General features: G+C 36.2%; 1 protein-coding gene across 1 annotated transcript in view; it reads left to right on the top strand.

Moving 5' to 3' along the window:
• Positions 1 to 7,749: 7,749 nt before the first annotated feature.
• Positions 7,750 to 27,862, top strand: part of pipox (pipecolic acid oxidase) — a 28,830-nt gene continuing 8,717 nt past the window's right edge. The window contains exons 1-6 of the mRNA NM_001326390.1: positions 7,750 to 7,943; positions 8,980 to 9,128; positions 14,880 to 15,093; positions 19,257 to 19,439; positions 21,740 to 21,892; positions 25,428 to 25,577. Coding sequence (NP_001313319.1) covers positions 7,836 to 7,943; positions 8,980 to 9,128; positions 14,880 to 15,093; positions 19,257 to 19,439; positions 21,740 to 21,892; positions 25,428 to 25,577 — 957 coding nt within the window. The 5' untranslated portion in view covers positions 7,750 to 7,835. The remainder of the gene's footprint in view (positions 7,944 to 8,979; positions 9,129 to 14,879; positions 15,094 to 19,256; positions 19,440 to 21,739; positions 21,893 to 25,427; positions 25,578 to 27,862) is intronic.

The following is a 27,862-nucleotide window of genomic DNA, read 5'->3' as shown; positions in this document are numbered from 1 at the left end:
AAGCACATTTTATAAACATTTTATAAGCACTTTTTTATGTTACTAGTAAATCTGTGTATTCATACAGGTATGTATTCTACATAACCAAACATTTAATTGAAAGCAATGATAGGTTTTGCTCTTTGACAAGAGCTGCACTCATTTTTTTCTGGCTTAATGCCAGCTATTGCGCGAGGGCAGATTTGAATTTAGCAGCTGATTAATTATGGACCATATATTTTAACAACACCAGTGTTATTGTACGCTAGACTGATCACACGGCTGTGATTGTATGAGTCAAAGGGTTGCGATAAAGTTTTACCCCATATTATTTAAACCAATATCACAGAATGTAGTTGGTTGCCAAGCAGAAGCTGCAGCACTCAGGCCCTATTTTTTTCTGGAAAGAACTGCAAAACTTTGTCTTAAAAGAATCAAAAAACCTAAAGACTTTTCGGAGAATAAGTGATCGCAGTATAGAGTACTCAAGATCAATATGAGATTAGGCAGAGCATGATGCAACCATTCGGATTCGGATTTCTGCTTTCCAATCCATCTCATCATGGACCAACGTTTATCCATTTCTCATCATTATTTCTCATAATTTTTTTATTAAATATAATTTTTTGATCATTTGAATGAGTAATAAACTTTTAATTTATTTTAATTAATGAATAATTTAACACATTGCTTACAGCTTTTCTCAGTTGCTTTGGTGCGTTTCTCACAACACCAGTGCATTTTTGCACAACAGTTAATGCATTTCTCAAAACAATTAGTATAAACTGCAAAACCTAGCTTATAACCTGCAAAAGTGCGTCACATGCTCAAAATGGAGAGCTCATTCCTCAAAGCAAGTATTCATGTCAATCAAAGTGTCAGTAGCCCCTTTCACACATACTTTTCCGGAAAGGTTGTATGTGTGAACAGGTCCTTTTTGAAAATACCGGTAAATTCGTTCTGGCTATTTTCCGGAAAGAGAAGTTGTAACATTACCGGCAATTTGCCGGAATGCTGCACTGTGTGAATGCAGATGGAAGATTGCCGTAATAAGCGCGTGCACGTCTAGAACGTGCTGACGTGAGACATCTGCTTTAGCATTTACGTCCGCGCCGTTTATGAGAATAAAAGCCTTTCAATATTTTTCCAGACACATTTAGCTGCTAGAAGTTAGTCCGATCACGTTTATATGTTCTTCTTAATGCCAACTGTGTAAATAATCATCGATGACATGCTTATGATAAGCCGTTGTTTGTTTACCTTCAAGCTTTGCGTGTGCATGTCAAACATTGCGTGTGCATGCGCCTGCACACGCACATATTATGAACATCTCGACATGCAAAAGTGATCTTGCGAAAGTTGTTCACAATATTGATCATGCACAGAGTTTGTAATTTAGTCAAATGTTTACAAATACAAGCGCAGCCATTTAAAGCTCATTTGTGGTGAATGATGTCAGAATTTACCGGTATTTTGAAATGGATGTGTGAATGCTCTTTTCCGGAAAATTTCCGTAACGTCCTCGCCTGTGTGAATAGCGCTTTTTTGAATATACCGGTAAAGTCGTTCCAGAAATTTTCCAGATATTTACCGGTATCACTGTGTGAAAGGGGCTAGTATCATCAAAATGAAAAGTCCTGACACCATTGTTTATGAACAAGATAGTCAAATGGCTTAGTCATGTTTTCATTACGGCAGTTTACTCTGTACATTTTTTTCAATGCAAAAAAAGTCTGATTTTGGTGACACTTCCTGAAAATGCTCAAGACAGCACTATATACTATTTGCACAGTCATTTGAAAACGTAAAGTTAGACATCACTGCATCTAGTGAGGTTTCTGAGTACAAGACACTGAATATGTATGTTTCACATTTTTACTGCATTTGCTCTTTGCAATTCTAATTTATTCACAGCATTGTGCAAAAGAATAAACACACTCTTATTTACAACAAACATAAACTCCCTTTAGGTAGAGCTGTGCACAACTGTAAACAATATTGCAGTACATATTGGAACTGAGCCTACAACATACACAGGTCTGTAAAGCATTTATCAAATTGTTAAATTTTAAAGACATGTTCAGGAAAATAAAGATTTAAATTTGTTTTATAAAATTTGCTCGACAGATTTTGACAACTAGTTCAACATTTTTGTATGTAATGACTCAAGTAATGAAATGAGGACTATTAGTTTTAGACTATTAGACTATTAGTAGACTGAGGACAGTTAAATGTGCTGGCCAGTTTTTTATTTATAATTTGCCCAAAAAATGGCAATAAGCTTGTTTTATATATGGACGGACGGACGGACGGACGGACGGACGGACCGACCGACCGACCGACCGACCGACAGACAGACAGATAGATAGATAGATAGATAGATAGATAGATAGATCTATATATATAATATGGGAATATTTTGGTTTCAAAGTCACAGACACCAAGAAAAAACAGGTAATTTTTTAGAGCTGTCACAGAATTGTTGCCACATCTTACAGATTATGGAGCTAAAGCTTGACTACAAAATTAAATTGTTAATCACAATCACAGTTGCAATATCTGTCCAAAAAAAAAAATCACAATTAGATATTTTCCCCAAATCGCACAGCCCTAAGCTTTAGTAAATATTTTTGGTACATTAAAAAGTGCGGTTATGATGACCATCCAACAAGCTAATTCAGCTAAAAACAGTGCTTAAAATGTATTTAAATCTCATAATTAAATATAAAATAAGGCATATAATTGCAAAAAGGTCTACTTTTAAAGAAAAAATAACCACCCCTTTCATCAGGCTGGCTATGGGCCTGTTTGATGTCATTTTGCACATTTAGAGAACTGTATTCAGAATTTGTGTGCTATCTGTTGTGACTCATTTTATGGCTTATAACAAAGAATTCTCAACAAGGAAAACATTTAGAACCAAGGCCATCAAAAAGGTAAACAGGAAAAAGTGCCTAAAAATACTGGCTGTTTCTGAATAACATCCTTACAGTACTGTTTCATTTTGGTCAACAAATGTTTTCCTGTCCCTGCACGGAATTTGCTTTTACCTTCCCATGGAGGTAAGAAAATATAGCAATTCCCTGATGAGTCCGCATCGCAAGAAGTGGTGTGACAGCACTTTTATCCCACAGGCAGTAAAATCTTTGCAGCATCGTTTTCTCCACTCAAATAGTTATTGATGTTGAGACATGGTGATGTTCATGAAATTGTCCTGACACTGCAGTTTAAACACGGCTGTACAGCCAGGCAGTAAACCCTTAAAATGCTTAAGAGGTCTGTCATACATCATGTCACGAGGAAACTGTACGTGCCCATACCACCAAAGACCCTTCAGGAAATAAACTTTCACTGCTTACAGATGGCAAGGCTGAGGTCCCAGCAAGGCCTTGGCTCATAAAGAGCACCATCTTATTTCACTAGCTGAGTTTTCGCCCAGCTGTGGGCTCAGTCAGCGGGCTTTACGGTCACCGATGTAATTATACAGCAGCTTAGCAGCTCAAACAATGAAACAGCCTGTTCACCATTTACAGCCGCCCAACTCCCACTCATAAAATGATATGCCAAAATCAATAAGCTTCCAGATATGTCTCGGAAGGCTGATACATCTCGGCGAGAGCACCGGTCTGATGGAGCACAAATCCAGCCTAACAAGCTGAGGGGGAAGAGAGGGGTTAATTGGGATGTTGGAGCCATCCTTCAGAAGCTGGAGAGTGAACAGAATCAGCTGAAGATGAATGAGACTGAGGGGGTGTCTTGATCAAGTCGAAACGCCGTCACAACACAATAGCTCACTGTCAGATGCACGTCCTGCTGCCACGAGTCGGCCAATCCTAATTAGGAAGGCTGAATAAATATCTCTAATATTTGGAAACAAACCAGATCAGATTATATGCATTAATCAGGTGTTGGTGTATTGCCATGGAAAAACACTGGCTTTTGAATCAGTCTCTTTCAGAATCTAAGGTTCATTTTACCTGGTATGTGGACACAATGTGCCGCATATTGGAAATACGTTCAGGCTATGATTTTTTGATTTCTACAAATGAACAATTTTCCACGGGATTTTCTTCCAATCCATGTTTCCCTGTTATGTGGTAGGGGGTGCAATTCTGAAATAAGATGCTGAAATTACAAGTAACATAGGAATTGTCTGTGTAACAGAGGCCTCCTTGTTAGACCAACCGACCATTTCGGTTCTAGCTCGGAGCAGGTTGGGTGGTGTAGGACCTGCGGGGTTACATTGGTGCCATGACCTGAATGGGAGATAGGGGGGTGAGTGTAGCAGAGTGTACCAGATAGTGAAGTGCTGTGCAGGTAAACCTCACTCCTCTGACCTCTAAAAGGTGCACTAGTGACAGCCGCTAGAGGCCATGGTCTTTAACCCCCTAGTTAAAGCAACCCACTTCCACACGGAAGGTCACCAGTTTGATCCCAGCTTGAAGCGGGTTGGGTGGTGTAGGACTGACCTGGGTTACATATGCACATGAACATGTTGCTAACATAAACGTCAAACCTTCAACAGCACGTGAATCAATGAAATGTCAATCCTACATAGAACTCTGGCAGTGTATATGAGCTCAATCTATATTCTACTCATCATTTAGGATCTGACTCTTGTTCTTTCATATACAAATATTTTAACGTGCACATGAATGTTTTGTAAAAACAAAAAGATTTATTTTGATATAAGAGCTAAAAAGAAACAAATAAAAACATTAAAAAAATATATGGATTTATTGGAATGTTTAACACTGCAGTCGTTTTAAACTGGTAGCTTGAAGTGATGGTTGTTGCTAAATTCAATACCCCATCACTATTACTAATTTTTATTACTATTACTATCCGTCTGTGCAAAAACCTAAACATTACAACAAACGTGCCCTCCGTTTCAGCTCAAACATGTCCCATGAGTTTTGATTTTCATTCATTCAATCATTTTCTTTTCGACTTAGCCCTTTTATTAATCTTAGGTCACCACAGCGAAATGAACCACCAACCTATCCAGCATATGTTTTACTCAGCGAATGCCCTTCCAGCTGGAACCCATTACTGTGAAACACCCAAACACTTCCATTCACACGCATACATTATTGACAATTTTAGCTAACCCAAATTCACCTATACTACATGTCTTTGGACTGTGGGGGAAACCGGAGCACCAGGAGGAAACCCACGCAAACGTGCAAACTCCACACAGAAATGCCAACTGACGCACCCGGGGCTCAAACCAGTGACCTTCTTGCTGTAAGGTGGTTGTGCTACCCACTGAACAGAAAAGTTTGCATTTAGTGAAATCAAATTGTATATGATGTTAGAAATTGCCACATAGGTGACACGGTGGCTCAATGGTTAGCACGATCGCCTCAGAGCAAGAAGGTTGCTGGTTCGTGCCCCAGCTGTGTCATTTGGCATTTCTGTGTGAAGTTTACATGTTCTCCTTATGTTCATGTGGGTTTCCTCCGGGTGCTCCAGTTTCCCCCACAGTCCAAAGAAATGCGCTATAGGTGAATTGAATAATCTAATGTAGTGTATGAGTGTGTGTGTGTGTGAATGAGTGTGTATGGATATTTCCCAGTACTGGGTTGCATCCACTATGTAAAACATATGCTGGATAAGTTGGCAGTTCATTCTGCTGTGGTGACCCCTGATGAATAAAGGAACTAAGCCGAATGAAAATGTCACTTATTGTACTTATTGAATGACTTATTTAAGTTTTAAGTTTTAAATGAACAATTCCCTCAATCATTGTAAGAATCATTTGCTCCTCCAGAACCTGCCATATGAACTAGCCCATTTCTAGAATCCCACAAATAATCCCTATCAATGTGCTATACCTTGAGTGAACCTATTTGCATACGAAACACAAAAAGCACTTTTCCAGCATGTCTGTGGGGAAGATCAGACTACATCTGTCCATGACAGGACTCAGCAGCGGGGTGCAGGACCATCTGACCCTCTCCAGACCTGACCATCAGCAGGATCCATCTGCTCGGACTACGAATGACTCCACAGTACCATGTTACACACTTTGAAGCACAGCCACAACCCTGCCAGACACAGCACTCTTTCTTTTTGCCGGCCTGATCTCATATTTTTCTGCTCATGTCCATTAATATTCACCATCATGCAAAACAATCTAACTGAACTGCAAGAGTGACGAGTTAAGTGTTTGTACATATCACCTGACCTTTTTAATCAAATTTCCTTCTTTAACCTGACTCTGTTGAAGCTAACATTATTTATACTTTGAATATAATGTTACACCAACAGGCCTAAAACACTTACGTTGCTAAGTAAACTCTAGATAATTAAATTAATAATGAGATCAGTTTGTCACAACAAACATTTAAAAATGTAGAATGGCCACGTAAACCATCAAATCAGTGTATATTACGTCATATGTAGCTTACCTTTCAGGCAAACTCGACAATAAGCTTAGCTTAGGTTTTCCGGATGTCCACGAGAGAAACTTAACTGACGACGACATTATTTTTCAAGCTGTGCTTCGTTCTTGACTTTTCTTGTTCTTTTTAATGAATCGGTTGAACTGATTCAAAAAGACCGATCACAAGTCGCCTCACCAATTTTGCAGAATCAAAAATGATCATCGAGTGTGCGTTGACGTTGTCCCATATATCACGAAGGTGGTGTTTTTATCTTGAATAGCACGTGCAGAAGATATACTGTAGTTGAACAAATTAATAATAAGTTATATTTTAGACGCAATGTACGTTTGTTTCTGCTGCTTTGCCAACAATATTACCGAGCCACCGTTGAGTCTCTTCAATCAATTCAAGGTGTCTTTTTTGTTATGCAAGAAAGAACATTTACAAAGATACTATATTACTATATGAACAAAGAAACAAAAAGGGCTACATAAATAAAATTACATCAAAATTAAACAAGTTTAAATGATTTACACCAAGAAAGAGTTTTATATGCAATAATTGTGACAGTTTAAGGGCGTTCACATATAAATCAAAGCCCTGAAAATAAAAAGGGTGTTCCTTTGAAAATTTACATTTATGGATGTAAAATTTAGCCAAAAACGCTATAAATTATAGCCTACATTTACAATGAGAAAGGGGGAATTTAACAGTTTGGGAATAAGATTTTTTTTGTTTTATGAAATTGGAAAAGTCAACCTAAAACACTTTACAGTAAGTGCACACTCCCAAAAAAACGATTTAGTGTTTCATTATATTGACTACAAAATGAGCATTTAGGGGAAATATTGTTATTACAGTTAGCTATAAAGTTTGGTATTGGGTAGCAATTATGAAAACACAAGATGTCTCCAAACTGAAAAAGATTAGTAAAGTGTCCCTATTAAAATAGAGTTTAGTAGCCTAGTATAGTAGGCTAAAGTATACATTTATTTGACATAACGCCACCAAGTGGCAGTGTTAATAACCCAAACGATTGTGCCATTTCAAACCTATATACAATTATTTGCAGAAAATAAAATAAAAAATGCAAAGAATGATTATAGTTTGTATGTATTAAAATTGTTATTTTCAAAGCTTTTTGCAAACATTTTCATTCATTTTTTGAGCACCTCTGCGAGTGAACTAGCTATTTACCATGCCATTTTGAGAAAACAGAGGAGTATTTGGTAGGCTATGTGAATTCAGCATGTTCACTTGTTCTGCGGTGTCAAATGAATGAATGAAGTAGCAGAACCTCCCATTCACTTAAATTGTTGCAGTATGTAAATTCAGAAGGCTGGTCGTTTTTTCAGCTGACCGGTTACATAAGTGAAACCGGAGAACTTTGAACTGAAAAGTAGGTCACGACAACTTCGTCTTGTTTGTGTGTCAGAAGAATCTCGGGAGAAAGTATTAAAGCTGGAAATGTCGTCTAAAGTGTTTGACTGCATCGTCATCGGCGCAGGGATCCAAGGGTCCTGCACTGCCTATCAGCTGGCCAAAAACAAGCAGAAAACTCTGCTGCTGGAGCAGGTCGGTTACCGTCAGATTTTTTACTGTATTGAAAGCAAGACACGTGTAAGGGGAATGGAGTATACGTCCCCTGTTGACATTGCATTACAGGTCTTCTAAAATGTCTTATGATAATGAGGCATTATTTAATGTCATGTTCATGTGTAAAGTCTTGTGAATGTCGTGTTCAAAATTCTTGTTTGTTTCATTCATTCATTCGTTCATTTAGACCAGGGGTGGTCAAACTCAGCCCTGGAGGATCAATGTCCTGCATATTTTAGTTCCAATCCCAATTAAACCTGTACCAGCTAAGCAAGCTCTTTCTAGGTATAGTAGAAACTTTAAGGCAGGTGTGTTGAAGAAATTGGAGCTAAATTATGCAGAACACCGGCCCTCCAGGACAACCCTGATTTATTAGAATAAAAAAAAAATTATAGACTCTCTTTTTATCACTCCAAAGTCTTATTCTGAACAGCAAAAAAATAAAATAGCTACTATATAACTAACAACAAAAAAGCATTTATTTTTTGGTATAAAATGTATATAATCAGACATACAGTATATGAACATATCACAGTCTTTGGCTGAAGTGGGTGGAGGAGAAAACAGGAGAAAATATTAAAAATGCATTGTATTTGAAATATATGAACACAAATTGTTACAATCGTGACAAAAGAAACACTTTCTAGTGTATCTTACGAGTGGAAAAATACTTTGTAAAAAGTTTTCAAATCCCTAAAATCTCAAAACTTGCAAGTGCATGGAAAAAAAAGTGTCTGGTCTTAAGCGCATTTAGATGATCATTGCATAAAACAAAATCTCTGATTGTTTTATGTAATTAAGACAGAATCCTCATCTTGAAGATTAACTAAAAATCTAAATTTGTTTATTTGTGACTTGCAGTTAAATGCAGATTACAACATGCAGTGAAACAGGTCAGATACAGTTTAATGAGACAAAAATCTGTTCTTCCATGACTGATAGAGTTTTTGTTTATTTCATCAAAATAAAAGCAACGCATGTAAAGTGGGATCTCTGAATTCCCCTTTGTCCGCAGTTTGTCTTGCCTCACTCCAGAGGGAGTTCTCATGGCCAGACCAGGATAATCCGTAAAGCCTACGAAGAAGATTTCTACACACAAATGATGCAGGAAAGCTACGAGCTGTGGGCTGAGCTGGAGAAAGAAGCAGGTGTCGAGCTGTACAGGTGAGCGTCCAAAGAAAGAATGATGAAATTTTCTCTCGGCAGTGCAACACGCAGACGCTGTACATCAACCCTGGCAGACTGTCACAGCCCTCGCCATAACTTTAAAAGAGCATTTTCATTCTAGTCCCCGAGCATCATCCAGGGACCGCGGGGCGCACTTGTTTTTACAGTGTCTGAGAGGTGTAATGGATCACAAGTGGATCAAGCCCACTCAGCCTTGATGCAGAATCAGTCGCCTTGCTCTTTGTCTCGCCGTCATCCATCTCGGCTCTCTGACGGATGAGTCCTGATGAGAGGACATCTGTGCCCTTGAGCATCTCTCACACGCTGCTGGCCGACCAGAGAAAAATCTCTTTAAAAATCCTGGATTTGTGCTTTTCTTTTCTTCCTCTTATACAAAAATAAGCACTATTGAGATGCCAAATACTCAAATGTTCCAAACAAATATTCTAATTCAAATATTCAATTTTAATTATTGGTTTGGCATTTGGCATGAGAAGGTCTGTTTTTTTTGTTTTTGTTTTTTTGTTGTTGTTGTTTGTTTTTTGTGGTAGTTTTGCAAAGTTTGATGAACTGGTCACAAAAGCCATAGACATAAACTAAACCTTCATTGCACATTAAAAGTGCGTTTTTTGACAAACTCTAAGAAAGGCTTGCAGATATCAGTTAAGTGTTTATTTTCTTTTTGATTGCATTCAAATCAGCCACTCCTAAATTATTCATTTATTTATTCATTCATTTTCTTTTTAGCTTAGTCCTTTATTAATCCTGGGTCGCCACAGCGGAATGAACCACCAATTTATCCAGCACATGATTTACACAGCGGATGCCCTTCCAGCTGCAACCCATCTCTGGGAAACATCCATACACACTCATTCACACTCATACACTACGGACAATTTAGCTTACCCAATTCTCCTGTACCGCATGTCTTCGGACTCGGGGGGGAAACCGGAGCACCCGAAGGAAACCCAAGTGATTACAGGGAGAACATGAACCAGCAACCTTCTTGCTGTGAGGCAACAGCACTATACTGCACCACCCCAACCCTAATCATAACCATAATTTTGTGGTGAAAATTTGATGACAAAAATATTTTTAAAAATTTGAATAATTAAAAAATTATGATATATGTTGATTTATACAGTGCTCTGCAGAAATGAGCTAACCTCTCACAGCTCTCTCTTTTAAATGACTATTTTCTGTAATATTATGTTCATATTAATTTAATATATATTATATTGATCTATATCAAAAGCAAAACTGGAACTACAAAAAAAGGTGAGATCACAGTCCAAAAATTAGCACACCCAGTTTAATTTGGTGGGGAAAAATATGGAATAAAAATGTAATAAACAGGGGAAAAAATCAAGAAAAACATTAAAAAATATATACAGTTTAGTTGAAATTTTTGCATTGCCCTTTTCTTTTGCAATAACTAATTTGAAAGTATTAGCTCTCTATTTCGGGCGTCACGTGGGGGAAACCGGAGCACCCGGAGGAAACGCAGGGAGAACATGCAAACTCCACACAGAAACACCAACTAACCCAGCCAAGCGCGAACCAGTGACCTTCTTGCTGTGAGGCGACAGCACTACCTACTGCAGTATAGATGAATTGAGTAAGCTAAATTGTCCGTAGTGTATGTGTGTGAATGAGTGTGTATGGGTGTTTCCCAGTGATAGGTTGCAGCTGGAAGGGGCATCTGCTGAATAAGTTGGCAGTTCATTCCGCTGTGGCGACCCCAGATTAATAAAGGGACTAAGCCGAAAAGTAAATGAATGAATGAATCTTTCTATTCCTAAAAATGCTAGGTCCCCAAACTCTTATTTTAATGGATAAAACTTTACTTGTGAAATGCTTTAAAAAAATTTACAATATTTAACATTCTTCAGATTTATCATTGTTGTTTTTGCACTAGAGTCCTGTAAACCTAAATGTAATATAATAATACATAACATATCACGACCTTTGACTTGACATGATCTTTTACAGCAGTGTTTTTTATTATTCTTCTGTTTGCGAAACTTTAAGGACTTTGACATATTACAGTATGAATATGATCATCAAAGAGTTAAGTGATTATTTTTACCTTTACACATGTAGCTCTATTAAATCAAATAACCATGATCAGATTATTAAATATATGTGACCAGTCTAAAAATCAGGGAAGTCAAAGCTTACTAATGCTAAATTTATTTAATGGACAAAATAAAGTAAAAGCAGCAAGTTCTTCAAAAATCATTGCAATGTGCTTTAGATACATTAATAATAATTATAATAATAATTATATATTTTCTTATTATCAGTTTTGAAAATATTTTGTCATTCATTTTCCTTTGGCTTAGTCCCCTTTTCCTCCAGGGGTCAACACAATGGAATGAATTACTAACTTATCCAGCACACAGCGGATGCCTTTTCAGCTGCAACCCAGAATAGGGAAAATATTTTGTCATACTTTATTTAATTTTTTTAATCGAAAGTTGTTACAAATATTTCACTTTCAATGAGCATTTTAAATACACTGTGCTGAACAAAAATACTAATTGCTTTAAAGTAAAACCTTACATAACCTTTGAATGTGTTTTCTGAATATTATGAAATATGATTTAAAGGTATTTTCCAATGCACTGATTACACCACAGGACAAGGATGCTTTATGCTGCATAATCCCAGTAATTTTGCCTTTTCATTTAATAAATTGCCATAGCTTATGCTGTTAGTGCAAATTCTTCCAAACTAAATCACATTTGAATCTGCATATTGTCCAAAACCCTACTTTGCCAAGGGAGCTTCCAAACATAATAATATTATAGATTTTATTTAGAGAGATTGCATTAATTAAGGTGAAGATCAAACCTGATGTTGTTATACAGTAGTGGCAGTTCTGGCTCTTTTTATTGATTTAATATTCTTTTTACATCAGATGGGATGCCAGAAGCTTGAATCACCAACTGTTATTTTATCCAGAGAGCTGCCAAAAAGGTCACTATCCACAATAAAGCTGTGACAAGTGGATGAATGATACATTTAGCTTTAGTTACAGTGTTCAATGAAGGACAAAGTAGACATTCATAACTGGATTAGACAGGACCCCTGAGTTTAAAATAAGCCCATTTTGATTGTGTAAAATGATTTGTTCAGTATTAAAGGACAATTCATGCAAAAATAAAATGTACAGCATTTACTCACTCTCAAGTTGTTCCAAACCTTGATTTCCTTTTTTTTCTTTTTTCTTTTTTACTGAACACAAAAAAGAGTAATAGTGTTAATTTTGACAGCAAATTTTGATTTACTTATAGTCAGTTTTTTGACTAAAGTTCCATTTTAGTTTTAGTCATATTTTAGTCTTTGAATCATTTTAGTTTCAGTCTAGTTTTAGTTGACTAAATTTCATAAGTTGACTAAAATATGTGTAAATTAATTAAAACATTGTACACATTTAGTTATACCAACTTCTAGAATACTATAAACAAGTTCATTCTAGATTATATAAAAAATTCGATACAAAATATTCTAATATCACCCATTTCACCCTTCACGTGCCCCACTGCCCCCCAAACCCCCCACTGCCCCTCCACCCTCGTTCTTAACTTTGCGCAACCATACGTCACCAAAACTCCACCATCACCACCATCCCCCTATGCGTCATGCATCATACACCAAGATTAATTATGATGGGAACAAAATTAGCACTTTATGAATGTCAGTGATTAGGTGTCCAAATTTAATAAAACAATGCATTTTGTATATAACAATATAGAAACTCATACAGGTTTGAAACAAGTAGAGTGCAAATGTTGACAGTTTTTTTTTTTGGGAGGGGGGGGGGGGGGGTGAACAGTCACTTTAGACAAGACTTTGTTTTTCTATATACATTTTTGAGTTTTCAAGCTCTTTAGTAATAGTAGTAGAAGTAGTAGTAGTAGTAGTAGTAGTAGTAGTGGTAAGCTTTATTGTCCTTGACAGGAAATTTGTTATGGGCGTCACCTTTTTGCTGCAGACATTCCATTAAAACAAGCAAAACAAACAATACAAAAATACAAAAGTTACAAAATGTATAATGCTAATTAAGATAAATAAACCCACTGAAAAAGGTACAAAAGATTTCTTATAACGGTTCAACCTACACTTTGGGACTCCTTCTCCTACCAGAGGGAAGCAGTTCATAATGTGGAAACTAGTAATGAGTTGGATCGTTCAGAATCCTTTCCACCTGATTGAGGTCACAATTCTCATAGAAAACTTGAGGATTAAAATATTCATCGTGCCCAACAATTTTCCATCCTTTCTTTAAGTGATGCGTCATCTTAGATTTACTTTGAACAGATAGGTTGCCAATCTTCTACTTCTAACATGGTCATGTACAACCACTTGATGATGGTCACCTATACACTTTGGGTCAAATACCATCTCTTCTGTTTTCTTAGTATTAATTTTTAACTTATTTTTATCAAACCAATCAATAAACTGGCTAGTTTCTGACTGGTAGACTTTCATAGGGTGTTGTAATACATATTTTAAAGGGCGTTTACTTGAAGAGAAAACAAGGCACAAATTAACAAAATAAAATAAATCTCCACTTTAAAAGCACTTATCAGACTTTACAATTTGTATTCAGTTCTGTTTTTACATTCGTTCATACATAATTTGCCTGGTTATATACAGTACATTTTATCCTACAAAAAAAAAGAAATCTTAATAAAACAAGATTCCTGAATTCATTCATTTTCTTGTTGGCTTAGTCCTTTTATTAATCCAGGGTCACCACAGCGGAATGAACCGCCAACTTATCCAGCAAGATTTTTTTCACAGCAGATGCCCTTCCAGCCACAACCCATCTCTGGGAAACACACACACACACACACACACACACACACACACACTTATACACTACGGACAATTTAGCCTTTTTTTTTTTTATTTACCCAATTTACCTGTACTGCATGTCTTTGGACTGTGGGGGAAACTGGAGCACCCGGAGGAAACCCACGTGAACGCAGGGAGAACATGCAAACTCCACACAGAAATGCCAACTGAGCTGAGGCTCGAACCAGCGACCCAGCGACCTTCTTGCTGTGAGGCAACAGCACTACCTACTGCGCCACTGCTTCGCCGATTCCTGAAATCCCCTCTGTAAATCCTTTGGCTCTATTGTGGAAATGCAAAATGTTGAACCTATTTCATCCAGTGTTCAGATTTTTGTGCCTGAAAAACATTTAAATTAGAACATATTTAAATAACACCTTACTTTCATATTTAAACATTACATCATTTGTAAATGTTTCCAATTCTTATTCCAATTTACCCGATTTGATATTCATCCTCTTGCCTTAAATCACAAATTTACGCTAATTTACCTAAGCCAGGATCGTGATGTGATCAGTTCTGTTGGTATCAGAGACAAGAGCGTTGACAAATCTGACATGAAGTCCTTTTTTCGGCGTCCTGAATCAAGCACACAGTAGGGATTCAGTCATAAAAATCTGATGAATGACTTGGAGCTGTGAACTGGTGCTCCCCATGCATCATGATGGCTGGCAGATGAGGTAGGCCTTGAAAAACAGTAGCCACAGAAAACAGCATGACCATCTATCATATATGTGTGAATTAAAGCTTGTGTTCCCAACCTCTCGTCCACAGCGCCATAACTCCTCTCATGAAGATGGCAGTTTGCACAATTTACACATGCCTCAAAGCAAAAGCGCTTTAACATGGTGATCTGAGTCTTCTTGTGATTTTCCTCCACAGGCGCACTGGTCTACTGGTTATGGGGCCAGAGAAATCAGAGGGCTTCTCAAAGCTGAAGGACACGATGCAGAGGCACAAGATTCCTACAGTGTTTCTGGAGAAGCAGGAGTTTAATGAGCATATTTCCAATGTCAATCTCTCTGAAGGGAATGGGGCGCTGATTGACACCTTCGCAGGGGTGCTATATGCCGAAAGATCCCTCCAAGCTGTGCAGGTTAGCTGATTTTATACATTGATGTGTAAAACATTTAAGGTTAGTTTGATTCTTTACTTTTTTATTGAAAGGAGTTGAAAGGGATAGTTCATACAAAACAGACAATGAATGCTGTCATCATTAGGCATGGGCTGGTATAAGATGAGGCATGGTATTGCTGAAAATTTTGGTGGTTTCGAAATCTTGACCTTTCCAAACCATGGTATACCTTGAAAACAGTTATCGTCCCATGCCTAGTCATAATTTACTTAAACTTAATTTGTCACAATCCTGTTTGAGTTTCCTTTCTCTGCTGAACAAAGGTAGATCCTTTGAAGAAACATGGAAACCATTGACTTCAATAGTATTTGTTTTTCTTACTATGGTAGTCTGGTTGTCAAGCGAGTGGTTACTGGTTTGCAGCCTCCTTCAGAATATCTTCTTTTAGGTTCAGCAGGAAAAAAAAACACTTAAGCATGTGTAAATAGTTTTTGGTTAATTTTTTGTTGAATTTTTGGGTTAATTTTTACTTTTAAGGTTGATGATGCTTTGGAATTTATTTTCATTGAATAATATTTTTTTAAAAAAGTTTAAGAAAATGATTTTAGAAATTTAGAAATATTCAGCAAAACAAATTTTGACAAATAATTTATCATAACATTGGCTGCTACTAATTCAGATTTGTCAATACAGAATTAAATGTAATATGTATAAATCCGGTGACATGGTGGCGCAGTATGCTGTCACCTCACAGCAAAAAGGTTGCTTGTTCAAGCCCCGGCTGGGTCAGTTGGCATTTCTGTGTGGAGTTTGCATGTTCTCCCCATGTTCGCGTTGGTTCCTCCAGGTGCTCTGCTTTCCCCCACAACCCAAAGACATGTGGTAAAGGTGAATTGGTTAGGCTGAATTGTCCATAGTGTATGAGTGTGAATGATGAGTGTGTATGGATGTTTCCCAGAGAGATGGGTTGCAACTGGAAGGGCATCCGCTGCATATGCTGAAACATAAGCTGGATAAGTTGGCGGTTCATTGTGCTGTGGTGACCCCAGATTAATAAAGGGACTAAGCCGAAAAGACAATGAATAAATGAATGTATTTAGATCAAATAAATGCAGCCTTTAGTGCACATAAAAAATGTAAAAATCAAAAATCTTTCTATATTCTATCCTTCAAAAATCTGACTATTGAACAGCAATGTTAAATTTAAAAAGGATTTCTCACTTTAGTGAACAAATTTATTAGAAGATTTATGATTATAATTCTGAGGTTTTGTCAAAGTGATGCACATCAACCTTAAAATGTAACAAAAGGTGTAAAAGAGAAAACATTTCTTTTAAATGTTAATAATATTTCTCATGGATCTTATTGATTACTTATTTTTAAGAGGAAGCGTGTTTCAGTGAATCATTTTATTTAAATATTTATCATATATTAAAAAAAGCTCTGGGAGTCTGTTGCACATCAATCTTATATTTAGTCTGGCAGCTTAGAGCTATCAGATGCTCATCTAATTATGTATGCGAAATGAATGTATTTGCAACAGTTCCAAAACCCAGCTTTGGACCGACTTCATCTGTATTACTTTACATTCTCATAGAACTACTAAAATGTATTTTCTCTCAGGACTTTTGGATATCATTTCAAAAGCAGACATTTGAATTGAGACTTTTTTTATGCCAAATATGTGAATTATTTTACATTTTATTTTCTTTAGGATTAGTTCACAAAAAATGAAAATACTGTTATTATTTACTCACCATGTCGTTTTAAACCTATGAGTTCTTTGTACATCTTCAGAACCAAAATTAAGATATTTTGGATGAAATCCGAGAGCTCTCTCATCCTTTATAGACAGCGATTTTGACTTTTAACAATTTTTAAAAAAAAATTTCCAATACCAAATCTACCATGTCAGTGTGTGTGTGTGTGTGTGTGTGTGTTTACTACAGGCAGTATGTCACATTGTCATTAGATTTACAGCAAACACTCAAGTGTCGTATTGCCTGTAGTAAATGTGCACCATGATCTGACGCGGGCGATATACTGAAGGTGGCACGTCATGTTGATCCTGGAACATCATTTTTTTATTAAAAGTAATTCACACCTTTTTCCTACCCCTAAACCATAACTGTAAATTATTTCCAAAGGAATAATAGTTGGATAACAATCATGTAAAACTGCATAAACCTAATTGTAAGATTAAACTTAACATAAACTGTAAACGTATTTCTTAATTCTGATTGAAATGTTGTCCAGGATCAACATAGATGTTAATCCAGGAACATGTCCAACTTGATGAAAGTGAGGTTGGCAATTGAAGGTGAACCCAGTTGTTGTTTGTTTTAAGTCCACAAAAGTGTTCTTGGAGCTATATATGATTACAGTTGAATCACTGTAGTTCAAGTCACATGGAATGTTTTGAAAATATTTTGGGTTTCTTTTCTAGACCATCATACACCCGGCACAATAAGGCACAAGATGTGTTTGAAGTGATTTGTTTCTATTTTTAGATCAGCACAGCCCTAATTTTCATGTTGTGCACCACGTTGTTTAAAAAGCATCCATTTGCACCACTTTGTGGACTCATGGGTGTTCAAGTCTAAAAAGCATTGTTTGCACGTTGTTATTTTGAGGAACTGACATACAGTAGACCAAAATTCCAGCACAGAGCGCGTTAGTTATGCACCTACGGTCCAAACACTAACACATTGCTTAATACACACAGGATGTACAGCGATACACAAATATCTTTACATATGGAAAAAAAAGAATTAAGGATTAAAATGTTACAAAAAAAGTATCATTTGACTTTTTTCAGTTGATTCATGACAATTTGCATTTGTATAATGTTATTATTAGTAGTAGTATTATTTATTATAAGAATATTTATATTTGTTTTAATAAAAACTGGTTTAGGTTTGTCCACCTGTCGGGTTTTGGAGATGTATGCATTACCATATGGGGCATAACAATTGGATGTGTGTTTGGATATAATTCAATTTTTTTATCATACTTCGTTATTATTGTTCATTTGTTTGCTGAAAATTAAAACTAAATTTAGAAATAGTTTTGAAACAAACTTTGTGCTTAACAAACTAAATTAAATCTGTAAGTCAATGGATGTCTTCAGTGGAGTGCGTACAGCAGTGTTTCCTTATCCACAAAAGTAAAGGAGTAAAGTAAAGAGTAAAAGTAAAATAAAGAGAAAGTAAAGAGCCAGAATGGAGGACGATCGTTTCTTTATTCTTGTGCTGCAGATGGTCGGTTTTACTGTTTTCTTGCTAGTGAAGCGTTCAGTTTTTACTTACAGAATCTGCCATCTAAATAGCAAATGTGCCATGGCGCAACGCAACTGACTCTTAAAAGGAATGTGAGGTGAGACTCTGATTGGTTTAATGCATGTTATGCTCAAAACACAGCCATAACTCATTAAGAGAATAAGCACAACCTTGTTAGACCACGTGCCAGGGCAGAGCGTATTTTCTGTCCTTGTAAAAGTTTGGACACACCTTTAAGTCGTTTGCGTCATGCTCTTTAGACTTTGTGCCTAGATCCTTAAAATAGAGCCCTAAATGTCTAAATGGATGAAGAGGGAGCTCTTGGATTTGATCTAAAACATTTTAATTTGTGTTCGAAAACGAACAAATATGTCAGAAAATTGTATATGAGGGTGAGTAATGAATAACAGATTTTATTTAATTTTTGCTTAAACTAACCCTTTAATTCTATTCAGTTCAATCAATTCAGGAATTTAATAAATGCCTTGCTATGTCAGGCATGTAAACTTTAGTGTCACAACGGCATTGAGCAAAGTTCTTTTTGTACACAACAGTATTTCAGTGTCGCCTTCACCGTGCTTTTTAAAGCTCTACGAGATAAGATAAAGCTGCAAACTAGCTTGTTAAAGGCTCCTTACACCCTATCCAGGGAATATGGCGGTGCACTTTTATACACACTGCCTCTCCGGATTCAATAAGCTCAGCCTACAGCAGCTACAGAGTGCAGTGATAAGCTCCCTGTTGGCTCTGACTAAGGAAACTCTTTCATTATGTGTTGCCCGAATCTGACCAGCTTTTTCCAGTTTTAACTGATCCCCACTGACACGTCAAACTCAGGCGCTGTTAAATTTTAAGCAGGGTGCTCTTATTAGGATGAGATGTTTTGAATGTGTGTGTGTTGTTCAGAGGCTGTTTCAGTGCAGTGGTGGAGTGCTGAAGGACGGGCAGACAGTGACTGGTGTTTCTCCTGGTGCAGTGGTGACTGTGAGCACCGGCTCTGCTGTGTACAGAGGGAAGAGTGTGGTGATCACAGCAGGACCCTGGGCAAACACACTACTCGCACACGCTGGACTGCAGCTGCCGCTCAAGGTCACTATCTCTCACACACACACATACTATACACACAAACACACAGACACACACACACTGACGGTCGGTCAACCAGTCCATCATTCATTCATACATTTATTCATTCAGCTACTCATCCTCATTCCTTCATCGTTTTTACTTCTTTCTTTTTTCTACTCACTTTTTATCCATCCATTTCTTTCTTTTTTCATTTTTTCCTACTCACTTTATCCATCTATCCATCCAAAATCTTTCTTTGATTCTTTCAACTCACTTTTCATCTATCCATCCATAGATTCAATTCTTTCTTTCTTTCTTTCTTTCTTTCTACTCACTTTTCATCTATCCATCAATCTTTCTTTCTTTTTTTTATTACTCTATTTTTATCTATCCATTACTATCTTTTTCTTTCTTTTTCTTTCTTTCTACTCACTTTTAATTTGTCCCTCCATCCATTACTTTTTTATTCAATTTTCATCCATCCATCCATTACTTTCTTTCTTTTTGATTCATTTTTGTCCATCCATGCTTTACGTTCTTTCGTTTTTCTCACTATTCATCTATCCATCCATTACTTTCTTTCTATTTACTTTTCATTTATCCAACTTTCCCTTCTTCTTCCCTTTTTTCTACTCATTTTTCATCAATCCATCAATCCAATTCTTTTTTTTGTCTTTTCAATTTTCATCAATCTTTTTCTTTCTTTCTTTCTTTCTTTCTTTCTTTCTTTCTTTCTTTCTTTCTTTCTTTCTTTCTTTCTTTCTTTCTTTCTTTTTATCCCATTTTGTCCTATTGTTTTCCCATTTATCCATCTTTATGCACATTTCTTTGTCACTTCCTTGTCTATTTTCTTGTTTATTTGGTTCATCATTTCATTTTCATTTTCCCCTCTTTTTTTGACTTTTTCTGGTTTTCTTTTTCTTGTTCACCTAATCACAATATTTTGAATGTTTAATTAACAGTAGCCTTCCATTTTTTTCTTATCATTCATTCATTTTAACTTACATACATCCAACAGTTAATCTACTACAAATTCATTCATTCATTATTTTCTTTCTTTCTTCTCACTTTTCATTTATCCATCTCTTCCTTCTTTCCTTTCTCTCTACAATTTTTTCATCAATCCATTGATTAAATTCTTTTTCATTCTTTTCTTTTTTCTTTCCACCTAATTGTTTTCTCTTTTATCATTTAGTAAACACATTTCTTTGTCATTTCCTTATCTATTTTCTTTTTTTATTTGGTTTATTCGTCCTTTTTCCTCCTTTTTTGACTTTCTGGTTTTCTTTTTCTTGTTCGCCTAATCACAATATTTCAAATATTTATCTGTAGTAGCCATCCATGTTTTTTTTTTCTTTTCATTCATTCATTCATTCATTCATTCATTCATTCATTCATTCATTCATTCATTCATTCATTCACTCAAATACATCCAATAGTTCATCTACTGCAACTTATTTCTATCTTTCTTTTCTTTTTTCTTCTCATTTATCACCTATGCATCTCTTAATTTCCTTTTTTATTTCTTTCTACTCACTTTTCATCCATCTCTTCCTTTCGTCTTTCCTTATTTTTACAAATTTTTCATAAATCTATCAATCCAATTCTTTCTTTCTTTCTTTACTTCTTTCTTTCTTTCTTTCTTCCCTCTAACCATCCAAAAACTCACCTATTTTTTTTTTTCCAAAGTCATCACTGAACAATATATCAATGTGAAATGTCTAGGTTTGGAAAACAGCTCCTGAAATATTAAAACACTGGGAATACATAAGGCATATTGACTATCAGCCTTGGCCTGTGAAACACACACACACACACACACACACACACACCACACAGATTGATCTGGATTACACCCCTGGGCAGAATGAATTTTGAGTTATTTGTGAATGTACAGAAAGCAGGCCATCCTCGCCTCCCTATCCTATAAACAGAGTCTCCAGTCCACACACAGATCTCTTATGTGTCACACGCCACCAGAGAAGTGATGGAAAAAGTATTCTGTGTTAGTTAAACTCTGAATTGGACCTAGAATTGGAATTGCATTTTTCAGGATAGCACGGACTTGAAAGTCTGCGCTTGGGTGAACACGACAATATATGAGCAATGAATTTGTGCACTGGTGAATTTTTATGGTCCCTGAATGCGAAGACAGGCTGGACTATTCTGAGCAACCTGTTTCTTACTTCTTATTACATTTGCCCTGATGTGAGTTCAATATCAATGTTTATATTCATTTTAATCAGCATTCTATGCTGTTTTTGATCAGCAATTTGGATCATTTGCTGTTGGAGATGTGGACTCGATTTCTTTCTGTGCAGGTTGTAAAGATTAACGTTTGCTACTGGAAGGAGAAGATCCCAGGAACCTACAGTGTCGACCAGAGCTTTCCATGCTTTATACAGATGGAGCCGAAAGAGGGGGAATATGACATTTATGGCCTTCCATCCAATGAATATCCAGGACTAATGAAAGTGAGTGACTGGGGCATTACTATTTAGAAAGAGCCGATTCTGATTGTAGCCACGGTGTAGTGGTTAGCAAACTTGGTGCTCGAGATCAGGCCCGACTCAGATCATTCCAGATACTATCAGTGTTGTGTTGAAAACTGCTAAAAACAGTTAACTGAAATTAAGCTGGATTAAGTTTCTGCAGATCTCGAAAGGGTCTTTTAAAAAATTATATGCCTCCCTTGCACAATTTAACAATAGTGCATGACAAAAAAAAAATCATGAATTCATGACAATATTTAGTTTTTCTGTTTCAAATATTTAAGCACCCTTGCATCAAGACACATTACCTCGAAATGCAAACATGAAATGAGGTGTTGACTTCTAAAAAACATAGCACACAGCTGAGGTTACGTTTAAAAGAGCCAATGACTGTCAATGTAATATGAAAATTACATTTTGATTGAATTAATCTGAGCCTTTTGTCAAACATTTCTTCTGTTCTTGCTATTTTGATCATTTCATTTTTCACGTTATCACTTGATTTAAGAAAGTTTTGACATTTAGGCTTGAAAACAAGACATACAATACAGTAGTCAACATTTGATGTGAATCAATTTCCAGTGCTTCCCACACATAGACTTTACTTGGGCAGGCCGCCTTGGTATATTAACAGCTGCTCAGATTTATTTAGTGGCACTTTTTTTTTTTACTATTGTTAAGATCATTTTACACTTTTTTTTAATTATTTTTTACGGGATCTGCCCAATATACAATACAACCAAACATCCGTGATTGATTACAGTAGTGGAAAATGTTCTCTCGTTTACCCGTTTCATTCTGTGTGCTTGTCAACACTCCCACAGACAGTCTCACTTGCTCTGCATTCCCACAGAAACGCACCTATTTGGCACTTGAAAAATTCATCTTGCCGGTGTTTCCAAATCTCCTAAAATGTCCGTGATTCAACTTTTGATTTTGCTTTTGCTTTCAAAAGCTTGTATGCATTTTTTCATGACCTTTTTAACTGCACTGACTGCACACACACAGAGAGAGCGAGTGCAACATTAAATAATTCATATTTTTAATTCAAACAACTGAGAAAAACTTTACTATATATTCGAAGAGGACAAAATAACTGGACTAAATTGGCTGCAAAATATATCATTAGTAAAGGTTAATTAACGCATTTGCCTAATTTAAATAATCTATAGGTTTTAATTTTGTAATTAAAATCATTTTTAGAGAAATTGTCTGTTTTTATTCTCTTTTTTGTCATTTATTTCTCTTTTGCTGATTATTTTATTAATTTGATGATGTTAATATATTACATGGGCTATTTTATATACAAATCTAAAATTCTTTGCCATTTGAGTTTGCTTAGATCTTGAAAGAGAGAGAGAAGCAGGTTTTACCTGTCAGTGGATGCACATGGCTCCTAAATAGTATCAAAGAGAAAAAAAAAACATTCTTTTTATTTCAACAGTATTTTATATTTCTTTACTAATTAAAAAGAAATACTGTTAAAAAAAAAAAAGTGTCCTAATCAATAAAAATGATTGTTAAAAATTAAATTTTTATAATAAAAATTAAAGTTTTGTTTGTCATAAATAGTTTACTATTTATGTAATGTGGGTAAATGGTGTGTTTCAATCCGGCTACCACCCAAGTATATTTCAAACCTGTGGAAAGCACTGAATCCATACTGAAACAAAGTTGTCCTTAAACGATTGAACAATGCCCATTCTGGTCTTTGAATGATTATAAAAAATAAATAAAATCTTTTTGATCCACTTCAAATGTTGACTGTACATACTTGCTAAACCTTAAGTTATTTGTTGTTGCTGCTGTTGTTTTTTAATACTCACTGAGTACTAATGAAGGTGTGTAAATTTGTTATTAACCTCCAAAACTAGGACCTGGTAGCTGGTCAGTGACATCCTTCGGCGGGCTTTAAATTTTTAAAGGTCCGTACTGGCCCAATACCCCCATAAGTGGTTCCGTTCTCTCATCAGTTGGAATAGAATAACTTTTGCATAGATTTTGATAGAGACTTTTTTTTTTTTCTATGATTACTGACATGTGCAGGAACCAACAAAATTAATTACAGCAATCTAGATCACACAGCACATACAAGATACACTTTGAAATTTGAGTTAAATATTTGTAATTATTTAAATAATTATTATGTAAAAATAATAATAAAGCACCTGTTTTTTGGAGGGGTTTATTATAATACAGGCAACATATACAATTATTTTATTCACTTTAAATAGTGTTTTATGAACATTCAAAGGGGTTTCTTTAAAACGATACCCAACTTGTGCATTCACATCTCTGCATGTGGATTTGGGAAGCTTTTATATTTTAGTAAGCAAAATCCAGGCGGAAACCCCCAAATAGCACTTGACTTTTACATAATATAACATTTTCTTTACCTAAAATGGTCCTTTTATAACGTAATTTTATATCCTAACCTGTAGTAACAACACAATCTCATGGCAATTCGTAACTTTTTGATTTAGTGGCTAATTTGTATGAATTTGTACGATCTAATTCATACAATTTAGTACGACTTGCTAATCCCCCAATAATGGTTGGGTTTAGGGGTGGGGTTAGGTGCCACTCTCCCTTTTTACAATCGTACAATTTCGTACGACTGAACTCATACGAATTTGTACGAATTAGCCACTAAACTGGCAAAACATAAAATACTTACGTTTTCTCGTGAGATCAGGCTGCCAGTAACACAGTTACACAAGCAACTTAAATTTCAACAAAATTAAGTGAAATGAAAACTGCCAGCTAACTACATCTTCTGTGTGTTTACTTGCTTGATGTTAGGGATAAGTAGCTTTGGAATATAATTCACAACACAAGAAAGACCCATCCACACCATATTTAGCTTAAAAAAGTTAAAAATCTCACTTTAACCCCCAACTTTAGTCTGCTTTTCTACTCTTACTTTATTTTCCTGTTAAAAAAGCACTTCTCCATGACAACACGAGCTAAACCACCATATCAATATGTACCACACACCACTGCATTAATGCAATTGCCTGCCCACATCTTATAAAAAAGCCACAGAGCTTCAACGTGGCAGTTTTCATCCTTCTGTTAATTACTCCACAACTCCCTTATGCAGCAATACAGCACTCGCATCCCCACTCGCAGAGCTTTCAAAGCTGGAGTGCATCAGATGCGAGCGCAAACTATATCTTTCCAAATGAAAACACGGTCCTTGATGCTTTCACAGAAGCAAAGAAACAGCACTCTCCTCTGGTCTGTGTTCTCCCAGTACTAATGGCTGGGTTTCAGCACACGGCAGAGCCCAGCAGGAGCCTTCAGTCTCATCACACTTAGCAAGGCTGAATGGGAGAGCACAGATGGCTGTGTCATGTTAGATGCATTATGTCTGCTCCAGTCGCCGGAGCCTGGCTTCTGCATATATATATCTGCTGCTCCTCCAAGCATGCCAAGTGGTGGATCACAGATCTGAAATGTATCATGGGTCAGATTGTTTTTATGGATCATAGTGTGCATGCATGTGTCTGAGCAGGTGTGTTACCACATGGGCAGTGAGACCGACCCGGATGAGCGGGATAAACAGACGGATAGAGGGGACATCGATATTCTAGCGCGCTACGTCACCCGCTGTCTCCCTGGGCTGGTGCCAGCACCTGCTGTGGTGGAGAGCTGCATGTATACGGTGAGTGGCTTTATGGCCCATCCTCAGGTGCCACTTTGTGTCCCAGAGCAAACTTGAGAAGAAGAGGAGGAGGGTATTTAAATGCATGAGTCATATTTTATTCTGACATGTCATTTGATTGAACGCTTGCTGGAATTGAGTTGGAATTGATTTTGGTTCAGCTTGAGTTTTTGAATTGATTTTATTGTTGCAGATGCTTGGAATTGCATTGTGTCTTAAACAGGCACGATCTGATACGGTGGAGAGCGATTATAGCTATTTCTTTCAAATAAATCTGAATTTTGTGCTAACCAGACGTGACCATGATGTGGAATGCTTAATTCACTCTATTCAAGACAATTCAAGTTTATTTGTACAGGGCTTTCACTGTAATTATTGTTTCAAAGCAGCTTTACAAAAAGCTGCACATTATTGCAATTAAAATCAGAAAAAAGTCATGGTTATTAGTTACGATAACTTTATTAATTCTACTATTAGTATGAATAACTTTAACTAATTAACTAGTAACTAATTACTATTAACTTTGACAGGTAAAGTTCTTATATAAACATAAATAACTTAATAAACTTGGTTCATTTATGTTTCCTAAGTGAAATCTTGTCTTTCTTTATAGGGATAGTTCACACTAAAGTAAAGATTTGATGTTAATTTATTTACCCTCGGATCATTTAGGATGTAGCTGACTTTTTAACATACATTCAATCATTCATTCATTAATTTTCTTGTCGGCTTAGTCCCTTTGACTTTTTAACATTTAAAAAAAAATTTGCTGGAAGTGTGGCCATTTGAAAGAGAAAAAATGCAAATCTATACTCCACTGCATGGTACAGTGCTGTTTGGTTTGGTAGGGTTCACTTTTGTTTTTGTTTTTTTCACTTTGTTTCATACCTAGTACCTTGCAGCTACCAAAACATTGTGTATAAACTGTTGATCTCTGATTAGTCCAAAAGAATCACAACTATATTGCAACTTTAAACTTTATCGCAACTATAGTGATAATCCCACCCACTTTAAAAGGCCATAAAACCCCCCACTTGCAATTCAAATTTACCTCTGAATTTTTTCATTAAAAAATGCTTTATGATGGGCGTAGAGTGCTGTGAGAAGAGGAAAGAGTGGACATGGCTGCCAGAGCAGGGGTATAAGATTGGAGTGAACAACTGTCATTTGGCTCGCAAAATGAGACACAAACCTTGAGTAGACGCATAATTTTATAGTTTACAATAATAAACTTAAAAGAAATATATTTATATTTATATAAATATATAAACACAATTTGTTATATTATTATAAAGATAATCATGTTTATTCATTCATTCGTTCATTCATTTTCTTTTTGGCATAGTCTCTTTATTCATTAGGGATTGCCATAGCAGAATGAACCACCAACTTATCCAGCATATATTTTACACAGCGAATGTCCCTCCAGCTGCAACCTATCACTGGGAAACACCCATACACACTTATATAAACACTATAAATGAGGACTTCTCTCCTCCTCAATAACAGTGCAGTAGCAGTGAAGCATGTCTCTTTTCCAGATAATTTAAAACATAGGTGAACACAGCAGCATGGATAGACAATGTGTCTGAATGGTAACAAACTCAACTTATAAAAGACAAAGTCCGTTATTCTTCAATTCTCGAACAGCTCTCCACCCCAAAAATGTTTTTTCAACCCAGAATATGAAATTAGCAGACAAAATTATCCAGTTTTCCCCTTAATTAAAGCTGACAGGTGCTAATATCGTCTTAATTGACGCTTAACACACACAAATGTGGTAATAAGTACTCAAGGGCTTCTTGAACCTTTAAGCAGTACTACAGTGAAAATGCAAACCAAGCCGTGCTGAAGTGAAGGAAAAAACATATACAGGCAAAAAGAAAATTATTACCTGTTTCACCTGATGATTGATTCAGATCTTATAAAATATCAGGTTGTGCAGGAAATTGAACATTACAACATTATTACCTTTTACCCACATCTTTGACAAATAGTCCTAAGTAAAAGGCAAGCTTTCTGTGCCACAGCAATATCGCCCTGCAGCCTAAGACTGGTTACTTACTGAAGTTAAGCAGGGCTGAGTCGGGTCAGTTCCTGGATGGGGGACCACATGGGAAAGTTAGGTTGCTGTTAGGTCGCTGGCCGGGAGATACACACACACACACACACAAGTGGATGCTGCACTCTCATTGGCTATAGGTGATCGCCAATGTTATTTTCAGTCAAAACTCATTTCACACCGCATGATTTGAATCGCCGACAGCTCCAAGAAAAATATGTCA

The sequence above is a fragment of the Danio rerio genome, chromosome 15 (assembly GCF_049306965.1).
Source record: "Danio rerio strain Tuebingen ecotype United States chromosome 15, GRCz12tu, whole genome shotgun sequence".
Lineage (NCBI taxonomy): Eukaryota > Metazoa > Chordata > Actinopteri > Cypriniformes > Danionidae > Danio > Danio rerio.
This window is presented reverse-complemented; position numbering and strand designations above follow the sequence as displayed.